This window comes from Rutilus rutilus (assembly GCF_951802725.1).
Source record: "Rutilus rutilus genome assembly, chromosome: 22".
Lineage (NCBI taxonomy): Eukaryota > Metazoa > Chordata > Actinopteri > Cypriniformes > Leuciscidae > Rutilus > Rutilus rutilus.
The window spans coordinates 24,366,238-24,381,921 of record NC_140227.1 but is presented as its reverse complement, the minus strand read 5'-3'; the positions used below and the strand labels follow the sequence as shown (position 1 = coordinate 24,381,921).

General features: G+C 38.3%; 1 protein-coding gene across 5 annotated transcripts in view; it reads right to left on the bottom strand.

Moving 5' to 3' along the window:
- The window catches only part of diaph3 (diaphanous-related formin 3), a 320,772-nt gene extending 306,160 nt beyond the window's left edge, over positions 1–14,612 (bottom strand). For 3 of the 5 annotated variants that reach the window (XM_084394615.1, XM_084394619.1, XM_084394617.1), the window contains exons 1-2: positions 14,321–14,612; positions 14,063–14,205 (exon numbers count right to left, since the gene is read on the bottom strand). In XM_084394615.1, the coding sequence (XP_084250741.1) occupies positions 14,063–14,203 (141 nt within the window). In that variant the 5' untranslated portion in view covers positions 14,204–14,205; positions 14,321–14,612. Of the gene's footprint in view, positions 1–14,062 lie in introns of all 5 variants that reach the window. The other 2 variants (XM_084394616.1, XM_084394618.1) reach the window with 1 other exon arrangement.
- Positions 14,613–15,684: the final 1,072 nt, after the last annotated feature.

The following is a 15,684-nucleotide window of genomic DNA, read 5'->3' as shown; positions in this document are numbered from 1 at the left end:
GGCAGGGGACTGGGTTTTCGAGCCAAATGCAAACACAAACAAACACATCCCCCTAACAAAATTCTCAGTCAAACAGATACTGTAGAAACTTTACAAAAACTTGGTTACAATGGCAACTAGGTTAATTGGAAGTTTATTCATACAAAGCACTAAGCAGTACTAAGTGCTTACATGCCCTGCGTGTGTTCTCATATGGGGAAAACATAAAAGATAATAGCTAATAGCTATCACAGAGTAGAGAAACAGTATGTTTCTAGAGAATTATTATAAAAGAAAAAAGGGATATATAGCTTGTGCACCCAAAGTTTGACATGACTAATATTCTTTACGCATTAGTAATCATACTCCCCTTGGAATGAATGGCACCATTTGTATGAGCATCAAAGTTATTGAAAAGTCTTCTGTTACCATTTCAAGGCTAGAGCAACAAAGAGAAAGCAAGAGAGCCTGGAGAAGACTGGATTGTCATTCAAGGCAGACTCTGAATCACCTTCAGAGCAGAGAAGACCCATTCATGCAAATCATGTTGCACAAAACGGAACCACCAGGCCTTCTGACTAAAAACAAGCTGGACTCAGAAACGTCATAAATGAATAAATCATTTTGAAACCGTAACAAAATATCATTAATAGACGTGCTGTGCTGCACCCCCTCTACTCAATCTTCTGGTGTTTTCTACTCCCTGACTGCACCGGTCTAATTAAAAGGACTTATTGCCATAATTAACAACATTAGCCATTTCACCTGCTTATATTATAAATAACAGTGTTTATTAGGTCACTGCCATCCATCATATTAGCCTTTGATGAAAGGTCATTCTGTCAATGTCAATGATAGCTGTGTTTTTATCCTGCGACATGCCCTCATCTACAAAACATCCAAAGAAAGTTACAATTGTGTGCACAATCATTAAGCATTTGTGTAAAATAAGATCCAAAATGATCAGAAGAACAATTGCCTTGATTTTCTTCAAATCAACATTTTTGTTTCTAGACAGCACAGTAATGGAGTAGGAAGGTCATTGTGAAAAAGAATAAAAAGTTTACCCAAAAAATAGATCAAGGTGATGGGTTTCACCTAATAATAGTTGCAAGGAAACCCCCATCTCCTTTCAGCTAGACTCAAGATGAGGAGAATAAAAAAAAACATAGTAGATTGGAGTGGATAAAACTGACATAGGTGAGATCTGAACAAACAGCACATTGAAGATGTGTAGGAGCGCATTCAATTTTAGGACTTTTAATTATAAACAAAATACACCGGGACTCTTATTTTGAAATGTCAATACTACACTATTGCTAGCTGCTCATTCAAAAAGATGAGGGCGATCAAATGTGCCCTCTTACCACCACCTACAACCTATTACAATATTGTCATAAATCATCAACAGTAAATCTTAAGCATCGTATGGCATAAATGCGCGGTATTCATTGATTGTTAACTGATTTGTCTGTAATTGACTTTTTATGGATATTGTTTTCAAAACCTGACAAATCAAACAAAACTGGTGGTGGTTGAGGAGATTCTCCTTTCCCATATGTAAAGCGCTATATAAATGTAAATTATTATTATTATTATTATTATACCTTTAAAGCAACCCTTAAAAGTTGATTATTTCATCCAGAGGGTAAAAATGTAAATATTTTTTTCAGCATTTTTTATTATTATTTAGACACGCATGCTCCTAAAAACATTTTAGCAACTTGTCTATTCAAATCTATTAAACACATAATAGATGATTTAAACATAACATTATCCATTTTATGCTCAAACTCTCTTTTCACCATCTTTGTAATCAATCACCATTTTGTACTCTACCTTCAGTAAGCAGAGGAGAACTGTAGTACAAGGGCCAAATCACAAAAAAACAGGTACATTTCTGGATGTCAAAGAAAAGAGGGAAGGAGTAATAAGTGAATGTGTCAGAGGGTCTATCAGCATGAAGGTCAAGCTGAAACTTTAACGGAACATGCATGAATGCCAAACAGATTTCTCTATCGACACTTTGCCAGGAGAGGCTATTAAAATCAATCCAGTAGCACCTCGGCAGAGGTGAGAGACGCTAATCATGTCAATTGCAGTCCATTAGGCTCAATCACACCCACCTGCCGGTGATTGTCTTAACCTTGGACGTCAAGACCAGAGAGGCAATGTGGCAATCGGGCTCAGTGTAGTTGCCATCGACATCTGTCAGATCACTACCCTGGTCTCGACACATTGCAGGAGTGGAGTGACAGGAATACATGTCGCATGTGCACGTGATGGACTGAAGCAGATATTTAAGATGAGTGCTGATGTGCTGTAATATAAGGAGGAAAGGGATGTGGTTTGCTGAGAGACACTGTGACAAGAGCTATGTTGTCTAGCAGGAAAAAGGGGGACAAAATAAATTAATTCAACATATTCTGAAGTTTCATTTCTCATGGACATTTCAAGCAGTCATCATTTCCCCTATTTGAAGAACATCCCAACGTGTGGCATCCAGTGTGTTTCCATGTGATTTTATTCAGCTTCTGAAAAACTTCAAAGCCAATTGCATCACTCTGGTTAAAGTCCAAATATGACAAATAATTTTGTCATGGTTGAATTACTAGATGTTCTAGTAACAAAATCAAATATCAATGTTTGAGGTAGGGTTGGATATCGCCAACTGGCTCACACTATGATACGCATACATGTCACAACTCAACACATAGGGATGCATGAAACGTATGAGAGAAACGTATCTCTCATATGAATGAGAGAGACCGTTTCATTCACTCTTGCATGGTTTGAGCCTTTATGTTGGAATTTTGGTGGGCAAAACATCTTACTAAACTTCAAGGAAGCTCACGCTGCAATTGTTATATTAACAACAGAGTGTTGGAACAAATGGACTAAGCTGTGCTGTTAGCAGGAAAAATAAATAAAATAAAATGCAATAAAATAGATCTATAAAGAATAAAATACAGGATGTGCGATATCATGAATAGGTATTGTAGTTGATCCGTACGGGCCAGCTGCTCCCTGGCCCGTAACACTTGTGATTCGCGGATTAATTGCAAAGTTTAACCATTTTCACAGAGTGAAAGTTTATTATTTGCATGTGTTTTTAAGTCCTGTCAGTTTAAACATCAAGCGCACGAAGTGTGCGCACACAGAGCCGGGCAGACACAAAGTTCAGTGCTCTTTCTCTTATTTCTGGACACGACAACGACAACGGACACAAGAATTCAAAATTAAGTCAGAATGCCCGTCTCTGTGAATATCCTCAGGCCATCCTTAAAAATATTCTTGTTTGCCGTAACCCGACCGACCCTGTCAATTTAGTACCGACCCAATTATTTATTTTTTTTCCCTTTCAGTCCGACCGACTTGCCGGTTGTAAACTTGCGTTAAGACCGACCGATTTTTTTTTTAACTCTTCAAACAACTAATACAAATGCAATAAAATAATATTAGCTATTAAGTATTGTGAATATAAATTGCCTAGACCTACATACAAACATAAGCTACGTTCTTTCTTTTAAATAAAAACCCGTGGCGCGTCATCTATGATTATGTTTACCATTGGTTAACCGTTAACGCATGTCACACTACTGCCTGCAAGCTAAGTTTGCTTCGTTTCATTCACTGTCAATGGTTCGCGCTTGGTAATGATGGCTGCGGCTTTACTCTAAAGATTATTTCATTTTTATATGTTGTTGAATATGGTTTATTAAAAAATAAACATGCGAGAGCGTGTTATAGGCTATATGTCATGTTTTAGTCAGATATGACGACGCAACTACAACACGCATTGCCGCAGATGAGAAGCTGAGCATCAACGTGCAAATTATCGCAAATCAAAGTGAAAGTAAGTCGCTGACGCTTAACACACAATCATCTTTATTAAATGTAAAGAAACGAAATGATCTTACCAGGGCTGTTTCCGCTTTCTCTTATTGCGGGCTTTGATTCAGAAATTTTAGAATAAGAAATAAAATACTGTAGTCATAACTGTTGCTTTCGGAGACGTGCACTCCATTAAATCTACATATAGCGGTAATTGAAGATCGGATTTATATCCGCAAAAAAAACAACACACATTTAGCCCATGTAACCAGGTGTAAATGGAATCGTTTTGATAAATCAGATTGCAATCCGATCTGAGAAAACGCATGAAGTGGCCTGGTGTAAACAGCCCTTAGACATAGGTGAAAAATGTCATCCCACCCCCCCACCGACCCTGATTTTTTTTTAAAAAATGAAAAAATATATACTTTTTTATATTATTTTTTATATATATAAAAAAATATAGACCGACCTACCGACCCTTTTTTTCTTTTTTTTTGCTGTTACTGCAAACCAAAATATTTTTAAGGATGGCCTCATAAACACAGTCGGTTATGCAGGGGTTTTCCTGTATTTAATTTTTTTTGGCGGCCGCCAAAGCGAATTTTTGTCCCGCCAAAGCCTTATTTGATCGGTGAGTGATGTAGAATAGAATGACTGCTGCGCTTGACCGGGTGCATATAAGAACGAGGAGAGAGAGAGAGAGAGAGAGAGAGAGAGAGAGAGAGAGAGAGAGAGAGAGAGAGAGAGAGAGAGAGAGAGAGAGAGAGCCCCGGCCACACGCGCGCACTCTCACCGTCTTCAAACAACACGAGCGCTGTCTTGCTCTGAGACTCCCTTGCGCATATTAATAAAAATCAATTGACGCGATGGCAAAAGGGCGGAAGACCGAAGTTTCACGTGGAGCATTCAGAGATATTTTCTCCTGAATTGCCGCGGGGTGTGAATTGTGCTAAAAAATCCGTTGCCTTATCTTCTCTAAAAAGCGTTCCGCACATTCAGCTGACATAAACAACAATTTCAATAAACGAAAAAACCTATCCAGTGATGAAATGTTTTCTGTGTTGACACAAATCTTGCGATGTCCTAAACTGCCGGGATAATCACACAACGCATGCCGTAGGCTACACGTCCACTAATGACACGTCCGATTCGCAAACTAATGACTCCTTTTGAACCGATTCACTTTAATCTGGTGAAATTGTTTTCATATCGCAATATATATCGCAGAAAAATAAGTCAAGTCATCTTCATTTATATAGCACTTTTAACAATGTAGATTGTTCCAAAGCAGCTTTACATTGATAGTAGGAAATTAAAGTAAAGTGTTTTGGCTTTATAGCAGCTCTAGAATAAAGTTATTGTCCAGCTAAAGTTAGTTTGATTGATTCACTTCCATCGCAACGATCATTAGTTATTAACTTAGGGGCTAAGATGACACCGTTTTAACAAAAAACTCTGAAGTTCTTTCTGCGCAAACTTCAAAAACACGAACCAGTGAGAACGTTGATGGCATGCACTTGCGTATTACGAGAATATTTAAAAATGTATTCTATGTTTAATAGGGAGCCAGTGCAGTGTTGACAAAACTGGGCTAATATGGTCATACTTCCTGGTTCTGGCAAGAACTCTAGCTGCTGCGTTTTGGACCAGCTGTAATTTGTTTATTAAGCGTGCAGGGCAACCACCCATAATAGCATTAGAATAATCTAGCCTTGAGGTCATGAACGCATGGACTAATTGTTCCGCATTTGTCAATGAGAGCATATGACGTAATTTAGATATATTTTTAAGATGGAAAAATGCGGTTTTACAGATACTAGACACGTGACTTTCAAATGAATGATTGGTATCAAAGAGCACACCCAGGTTCCTAACCGACGACGAAGACTTGACAGGGCAGCCATCAAGTGTTAGATAGTATTCTATCTAGATTATTACGTGAGGAAGTTTTTTGTCCAATAATTAGAATCTCTTTTTTCAGAATTAAGTAGTAGGAAATTACTAGTCATCCAATTTTTTATATCACCTATGCATTCCGTTAATTTTGTGAATTGGTAAGTTTCGTCAGGGCGTGAAGAAATATAGAGCTGAGTATCATCAGCATAACAGTGAAAACTAACTCCATGCTTCCTAATGATATCTCCCCAAGGGTAGCATGTACAGAGTGAAAAGCAACGGTCCTAGTACTGAGCCTTGTGGTACGCCATACATACTGAACTTGTGATCGATGAGAAAATATCACAATGTCATTTTTTTCCCAGTATCGTGCAGCCCTACCTGAATCATAATCATACACTGTTCGTTCGTTGGCCAGAGGAGAACTGGCCCCCAGACTAAGCCTGGTTTCTCCCAAGGTTTTTTTCTCCATTCTGTCACCTGATGGAGATATGGTTCCTTGCCACTGTTGCTTTTTTCCCCACCTTTGTCACCATCTGTATTGTAAAAAGTGCTATGTAAATAAAGGTGACTTGACTTGATCTACTACTGTAGCTACACAGCAGTGGTTGACTTCTGAAATTCTCTTCTAAAGATCCTATGAAAAGTATAAACTTTACTCTGTCAGGCACAACAGAAATATCAAATTCAGCAGAAATAAGGTGACTTAGCCAAAGCGAGTTTACGTCTGTTCTGTTTGGGTAACATATCACCTCCGCCAGGACACATCCCTCTTGCATGTGCATGTCTGCTTATCCATCTGTCTTCATTTGTATCCATCTCTGCCTCAGTCTGGGTGTAGATCTCTGGCTTTCCTCCAATCTCCAGGTTTGCGTCCGAAGGGCGATGCGGGCTGTCAGGAAGAGGAGGGGAATTGACTGGGCTGACAGCTGGTCTCCACGGATACAGCTGGGGTCGGGATAAAGAGCCAAAGGCAAGTACAGAGCTGCATAGCAATCAGCGCATCAGGGGAGTGACAGACAGGGCCAAGAGGTTAGGAACGAGGGAGAAAGACACCATCCCCAAACCACATCACACTTTCTTCAGACCACGTCCTCAGACAGCATCAGAGACATCAGGGTGATAATCTCGCAGTCGCATGCAACAGTCATTTCGGCATTCGTAACAGGAGCACTGTCGACTAGCCCAAATTGAAGGCCTCACTAAAGAACATCAGGAGCGCCAGCAGTGTCCCATCATTACCATCACCACAAATATCTCAGCAGGTTCAGGTTCAACTGCACCACTCTGGTTCTGCTTCTATGGTGCACTGTTGCCATGGATACAAAAAAACAATCTTTCACAGTGTGTGTGTGTCAGAGAAAGTGGTTCATCATGCCAGTCATGAACGCTCATGCGGTAGCTGCAAGAGTCTATGCTCTCTCTCTCTCTCTGTTCAATACAGACACTCCTACTGCAGTGGCTTAGAGTGTTCTCAGACACTGAGCACTGTCACCCCTACAGAATATCACTGTCTAGATCTACAGGGGCCATTTTTGCCTTCCAATATTAATGGACTTACTTTCCTACAGGGTAAGAAAACATTTAAACTGTACTATCAATAGTCTGCTTCTTGCTTATTGTGATCAGTGGTATTCTTTTAAATACGGGTCCTTATTTTCACACTGATGTAAATTCAATAACCTTCCCTATTTTCCTAATATTCATTTCAAAACATTGCCTTTTAGTCTACACAGCAAAACAAGCATGGTGCTAAGTGTGCAAAGTCCACATCAACAACATTCATTACTGAAATGGCTTCAAAGAAAAGCACAAGTTTTTTTTTCAATGTTTGCTGAGAGATGCAAAAACATGCAAGAACGTTTTGACTTTAGGTCACTGTCACTGATTTAGATGGCTTCTACGGTTACAAGATTTATTTTTCTTTTGACTTTTTGGGCATTTTAAGGTCATTCCTTATTTCGCACATTTGTACCCACTACCCAGAGATTGTGCTAACAAAAAAGTTGGTTTACATAATTTCACTGTAAATAATAGTGACAAATGTTTCCGATATTGCTATAGGTCGCACTGGTGCCACCATCACGTTGCCCAACTGATAAGGGGTGCCATTTCTGTTGCAAATGAGAAATATCAAATGGCAAATGAAACGTCTATGTAACAATTCTTAGTTGAAGCATTTACTTTATTTTCATCTTCAATCACTTGAGAATAATGCCAAATATTGTCTGGACCTTGTTATTAGTATGTTTTGGGAAAGTTTCCTGGTCAGATCTAGAGCTTGCCCAAAACCAACCTTGAAGAGGCTGGGTTTCTGTGAGTGAGTGTGTTTCTGATACTCTTTTGTCCAGGATCTGACGTGAACAACTGGCACGCAGGGGAGGTGAGATGATCATCTGACGACAACTGGAGCCTAAAAACTCAGTGACCTCAGTGTCACTGAGCCTAAACTGGGAGTTGACTGACGTCCTGATAATCAATTGAGATTTTTCTCTGGCTAACAGCCTATGTGTGTTAATTTTCTGCGTTTATCTGTGCCTTAACCAATCAGAATCCTTCAACCTGTCATGATGACGTAGCTTAGTTAAATTATTTCAGTGCAGCTGCCAGTATTTTACTGTAAATTTGCATATACATTTTTTACAGTGTAGAATTACTATCAAAATTTCTTTGGGAAAATCTTGAAATGCCTCAAAAAAATATGGTCAAAGATCACGTTTGACATGCAGTACCTTTTAAAGTCACAGTGTGTAATAGAACAAACGGCTAAAACACTTATCAAACAGTCTTTTGTAGAGAATGCAAGAAAAATCATACATCCCACATTTCAGGCAGTTGGGAGAGACAACGTCCTGCTGGCCTTGACGACAGCTTAGTTTCCAGTGAGCTTTTCATCGCACCAGGTAATAAGTGCAGCTACCAAGGGGAACAAGCTATCACCACTTACTTAGCTCCGGGTGTAGTGTATTTGAGACCTGAGTGACAGAAGCTGAATAAGAAAATTACCTTTCATTACAAATTACAAATACGCACCCAAAATTTTAATCAAAGACAACAGAGTAAAAAAGGATGAGTAAAATTGGATATAATTACTCTGGCCTTGATAGTTGCAGCTACTTTTCCTGGCATTGTTGTTTCCTGCATTTGAAAAGTCAGATCCTTTTTCATTTAGGTCAGTCAAAAGTTAACTGCACCATTAAGGCAGCAGAACATGTTGTGATAAAAGAAGTGCATCACTGGCAGCTTCTGTAATTGCTTCTTCGACATCATTCTATTCAGTAAGTCCAATGCTGCCATTTGGCCTTTCAATGAAGCAGGAGCAGCCTCCATTTCGACCCCTTGCCATACAACCTCATACTCTGACTTTTATCCTTGCTCCTTTCCCTACGTTACTAATTTTAGAGACACTTACTGTATGTGTGGATGTCGAAGTCATCCTGTGACATTCAGACAGGAATACCAGTAAATCTCAATCAACAAGTCTTGCAGTACCACAGCGGTACTGTCTACCCATCACTGTGGGAACATTTCACGTTAAGCTGCTCAAACTCCTCCAATCCAAATGAAGGGAAGAAGAGAGATGTCGGTGGTCTGTCAGAACAGCATGAGAATGAAAGCTCCCTGTAAAATCCACCTAGTAGCTTTGGCTCTGGATGTATAACGGCAACTATAAAAGCTGAATTTATTTGGGGTTGTTTGGGCATATATTCCATCTTTCCACACTCAAATATCCTTGAGTGCATTCTTGAAAGTCCACAACCGAGAAATCAATCTGGTATCATAATTGCAGGTAATGAGAGCCATTTGGTTGACCCTCACCATGATATGTTCCCTTGTTGATGCAGCATTATGAGTGTGCCGAAATATTTTTCTCTCCCACTCACATGGTCTCTTGCTCTGTCTCCCTCCTTACTGGAGACAGATGGGGGAGCTGAACGTTTAGCCCAGGACAATGCCCAGAATGTCACCCAACACATTTGAACACCTGCTCTGGCAACTGCACCTACTCTGCTGAATTGAGAGGTCTATGACTCAACTAAAGCAACTTACATAAGCTGCATTCAAAAAAAAATTCAGTAACATTTGAGATTTTGAGCTTGCCATGCACTTACACATTGCACAATTACCATACAATGTCTCATTTGACACTCTCTAGGACAGCTGAGCTGTCAATAAGACAATTTATTCTGGTTTAAGGAACAGTACAGAGCAACTCTGAAGACTGTGACACACACTTTATGATGTAGTTCAAGTTTAACACAAAAGAGACAAATAAGAACATTACTGAAGATGCAGGTCTCTATTCACCTTTTAGATTAATAACATCTAGGGGTCTGCAAAGGCAAACTGATGTTTAACACCTCCATATCGTCTTCCTTCCTCTATACATTCTGCCATAATGGCATGGGAAAGGTTAACCATTTGTCAGTCTGGAGAAAAGAAGAGAGATTCTAAGCCATTAATCTGACTACTTACATTTAAAACGTAATGTTACTAAAAATTAGGTAAGAAAATAAATACTGAAACAGGAGAAACTGGGAAGTGTACACAAAAAAAGCTGGATTTAAAAGTATAACCTCCACTTCCTTTCTTCCTCTCCTCTCTTTTTTCTTTATCGGGTACATGCAGCTTATCTTAAACGCTGGCACAAAAACAAACTGGTTATGAAAACATGTTCAAATGTTCTTGGAAATGATACCTGCCTCAATGATTTTTTTTTTGTGGTGTTATTGTGACACCTACTGGTTAATACAGATACTTGACTTCACACAGTATTTTTTCCAAAAGAAAAATATAAAATGTAAAAAAAATAAGGACAGCTCTTTTCCAAACACATAATAACTGCCAAATAACTGTTGAGAAGATAAAGAAATGGTGGTTTTGTGAGAATGAAATAGAAATTAAAATGCACCCTGTGGACGGATTTCTTTTAAACAAGTAAAAAGACTGTAATTAAGTCTTAAATTTCATTCAAGCTAGTTCTGATTGATAAACAATAATACTATTGATAAACAATACATTATCCCTTTCCATTACAAAACCAGGCATAAATAATGGTCTCTGGATAGTGGATGAACGCATGTTGTTTCATTCAGTGCTACACAGGGTAAAAATGACAAACCCAACTCATGATGTTACATAAACTTTGGCAAAACCCCTAATTTTTAATTAAAAGTGTCCACTCCACACTATTTGAGAAGTTTTTGAGCAGTACTCAAAAAGATGCTCTCACAGTTAAGTAATTATGAACTTCATAAAAAAAAAAAAGTAAAAAAAAAAAAAAGGTTTGACTTGAAGTCCAAGCTATGCATGATAATAAAGGTTTGTGAAGTACATTCTTCACATGCATGCAGTCAATGGTCACTAAAACCTTCAGCAGACTAAATCCCACTAATTACATTAAAAGGGTCAGAAACCACAGGAGAAGGACAACACAGTCTCTTCCGGGAACATAGGAGACATGGGGAGATGACAAGAGCAGATCGAGCACAGCCTGTGACCAGTCAAAGACCAACTGAGTTTCAAGACAATCCACTGCTGGAGTTAAAAGTCAGCCTGTGGACCACCTGCAGTCTGAACTGTTCATTACAAGTTCAGCTGTAAAAAACTACAGAATGGCCTCGAACAGTCATAGCAGTCCACAGAGTCTGACAATAGACCTCCTTCTGATGAAAGCGCACTTATGCTTTGCACTCTGTGTGTTGATGGAAACATCTCAGGACTGTTAAGGGCTTTTCACACTGCGCTTAACCCCGGGTTATCGTCGTTCTTAACATCACATTAACCCCTGGGAAAGGAGCATTTCACACTTGTAATTTAGAAGTGGGGTTAGCACCGCTTTTTACCCCGGGTTATGAAACCCTGCTCCGGAGGGTTATCGCCGCTTTAGAAGTGTTAACCCTGCATTGCGGTGCCAAACTTGTACAGTGAGAAACGATGCAGTGTTAGAATGTTAAAACTAGACGCTTAGCAACAGACAACCAATCGCGTACATATTTGCGTGCTTTGTACAGTCACGGAAACACTGTACATTGTATATATAAACAGTAAATTCAGTGTTTGAGAGGACAAAATGTCAAATGCTGACAGAAAACGCAACAATTTGAGTGAAGAAGAGACCGTATCATTCTTACCTCTATAATCTGAAGTATCCATTCAGTATAAACTCGACGGTACAGTCGGCAATACGAGGATGTGCAATACTAGAGCTTTTATGTAAAAAGGTCGCGTACTGCGTTCATCCAATACAATCAATGGCACTGACCCCGCAAATATGCATTGCAAATAAGAACATTAACCCAGGGTTTAGGAATGTACAATGTGAAACTTCAGCTTATGAATACACAGGATTAATTGATAACCACGGGTAAATTATGAGCAGTGTGAAAAGTGAAGCAAGATAACCCAGGATTCAGGGTTTAGAATGACTCAGGGTTAACTATTTCAAGTGTGAAAAGCCCTTTAGACAAATAGCCAACCACACATGCGTTTAGAATAAAACAAAGCCCCTATTTTCAAACAGATGAGAAGTTTATGTGGAAAGCAACTAAAATAAAGTCCCCGTGTTTTGTACATTCTTCAACAGAGAAAGACCTCTTCTCCGTCGAACAGCCAAGAACAATGTGACTGCAAGAGTGTGCAAACAAGAATTACTGCATTTAGCCATAACAACTGACAATCTACAACATTTTCCAACAAAGAATAACAACAATTTAACACTGACAACTTTTCATTTCGAAAATATGCTGTCTTTGTACTAAAAGTATACCAAAGTTTGAGGTAAGATTTGTATTTTAACATGGACACAATAAACTGATCAAAATTGAGAGTAAAGAAATGTAAAGTCATTTCAAATAAATGCTGTTCTTTGGATATTTCTGCTCATTAAAAATACTAAGCAGTTCAACCATTTTCAATATCGATAACAATAAGAGCACCAAATTAGCATATTAGAATGATTTGAATGATGACACTGCATTATGCTTAAAATCACATCACAGGAATGAATTACACATTCAAATAGAAAAGTCATTATAAATTGTAATACTATTTCACAATATTACTGATTACTGTGTTTTTGATCCAAAAAAAGAAAAGAAAAGTAGCCTAGATGAGCATAATTGTTTTTAAATATCCATAGTAGCCTTGATATTTTATGAAGGTATTTGGGGGTTCTTGTTCTCGGCATTAAAAAGTTTGAAAACCCCTAACCTAAACAAAGACTATAGAATAACACCTAAACAACACGGTGATATTTATATATACGATATTTACAGGCACGATGTCTCACTCATCATGTTGGGTGGGCTTTCAGAAAAAATACTGTTCCTACACCAGCAGCACTAAACCAAGACTGGATTATTCTGTCTTATCCCTGAGCTAATTTTATCCTTTGATTTAGCACTGGCAGTCAACAACTAAGTTAATGGCATTGAACAAGAGGTTCAATGTGTGTGGGTGTGTTTTTATCCATTTGTCTCTCTGCTGTCTGTTAAAATACAACAACAACAACAAAAATTTAGCTGTTGCTTAAATCCATCTAAAAACAGTCATCATGCAGTCAATTTGAAGTATCATTCAATTTGCATAAAATAAGACATATTTGATTGCTGAAGAAACAAAGTGCAATGACAGAACAGATACAGACTAACTTGACTTCATATAGTGCACATCAAACCTGTGTGTGTGTGTGTGTGTGTGTGTGTGTGTGTGTGTGTGTGTGTGTGTGTGTGTGTGTGTGTGTGTGTGTGTGTGTGTGTGTGTGTGTGTGTGTGTCAAAAAAGCTGTCTCTCTACATTGTGTACATTTATAAACGAAGTACTATTAAAACTTAATTCTGATGTCCTCTTTCCATATTTCACCGGGTTTGATGATGTTGTTTGGGTTGATTCAGGCCTAGATATGTTTCCTCATTTAATACATGCGTGATACATGTTTTTTTTCTTTGCAGAAAATCATATTGAGCTCATTCATCCAATGTTAAATGTGTCAATATTCATGATAATTATGTGACTTTTTTTTTTTTTTTTTTTTACCTGACAGTGTTGGCCAATGTATAGTGACAGGCAACATACACATTGTGAGAAAATTAAAGCAGGACATTGCACCAAAATACAGATTAATGCCTCTGAACGCAAACAGATTCATTTAAAGTAACGTTACGTTAATTCCTTGACACAAAATGTTTTGCAGGCTGTCCCACTAAGTTACCCAAGAACAAGTGATTTCATTCAACAGCAATGTATGAACAGGGTGGGGACATATGATGATTTACTTACTAGAATAATAACCAGATATGAGCACAGAAACACGTTTAATGATAGTGGTAGTTTTAAAAGGTGTAACTTACGAATTTAGGCTTCTTCTCTCCGTCATCCCCACTTGAATTTCCCTGGGATGACACTACGACTCCAAATCCTTTCTTTCGATGAATTTTATTCTCCCTCCCTTGATTCGAACTTTCAAATCGTGGATGGCGGTAGTTATCCATATCTAGGTGAAGATATAAAAACTATTTCTACAAAGTTACCGGGTTTAATGCAAAACTAAGGGCTCATGATATTCCCAAGGTTGACCGTTGAAAGAGACAAGCGCGAGCTCGGATTACCTTGAAGTTCGCGAGCGAACAGGCACGAGACGCGTTGACAGTAGTTGTTTTCTAATAAGGCGGCTAACGACGGTAATCCAATTGCCAGTTCTTTACATCTCACTAACACCCCGTTTCACAGCCCTAGGTTTGCGTAAGAGTTTAAAATACACTCCGATGCGACAAAATAGCCAATTTTTTTAAACGTGTATAGGCTGTCCAAGTTAGTAAAAAACTAGAGCTCGTTTGAAATACATAGAAGGAGTATCTCGATTCCCGAATGTCCAGCAATCTGAAACTCCCGCCTCAGAATCAGCCAATGAAATGCGTTGGATTTCGCACGTGATGTTCAAGTAAAGAATCTTCGGTAGGAAAGAACATTCACGCTGATGTAAGCTTCCGCATTTGGTCACACACAACATCCGGGCTTCACACAGGCATATTTTCTTACTTTTTACTCTAACCAGAACTTTTTATTTGATTTATAACATAAATGTTGTTTCCGATGTGAAATGATTATGTTTTACTGTACTAGAGACAAAACAAATTATTAAAATATAATTTGAAAAATATTTACTTATTGTTAAATTTACTGACCAGTAGGCCAGCTAATGTTTTAACCAAAACCATTTTACCCAATAATTTTATTTATATATTAGAATATCAGGATTAAAAATGTATTTGTTTAGGTTTTGTTTTTGTTTTTTTACTCAGTTTTACAGAAAAAATGTTACAGTTTTACAGAAATTCTGTCATCATTTGTTTTTCCAAAGTAATTTCTTTCTTCTGCTGAACGCAAAAGAAGATGTTTTGAAGACAGTCGGTAACTAAACAGTTGATGGGCCCCATTGACTTCTGCAGTATTTTTAATTTTTTTCAAATGGAAGTCAGTGGGGCTTCAATTTTGGGTGAACTATCCCTTTAAGTGATTCATTTACACCAAAAGATAACATTTATGCCTTCATCTCCGAAAACATTATTTTTGTCTTACGCTTTATAATGAACTCAAACAAGCTCAGTGGTGATATGTTTTCCGTAAAGGATTGTGGGTGATTGAAGGACACGAAGGATGCACTTGATCCTTCAAAATGAACTGAATAAAGGATGCAAAATGAAGGCTGCCTTCCAAGGATCCTTCAAATTGAGACGTCCTTCGGCGTTGCTTGATGACTTGGCAGACGAGTTATGCAGCCTTTACTAGGACACAGCCTTCCATGAGAAGCACCCAATGAAGTTCCAGTAGGTGTCAGTGAAGTCTAGCTTTTAGCTATAAAGCAACTTTCACTGCATTCTTGAAATGCAATTGGCAGGATCAGCTGAAGAGGGAAGAAAAAATGCTATTCTATAACCAACCCCACCTTTTAAAAAATTCTAATTCCCCATAT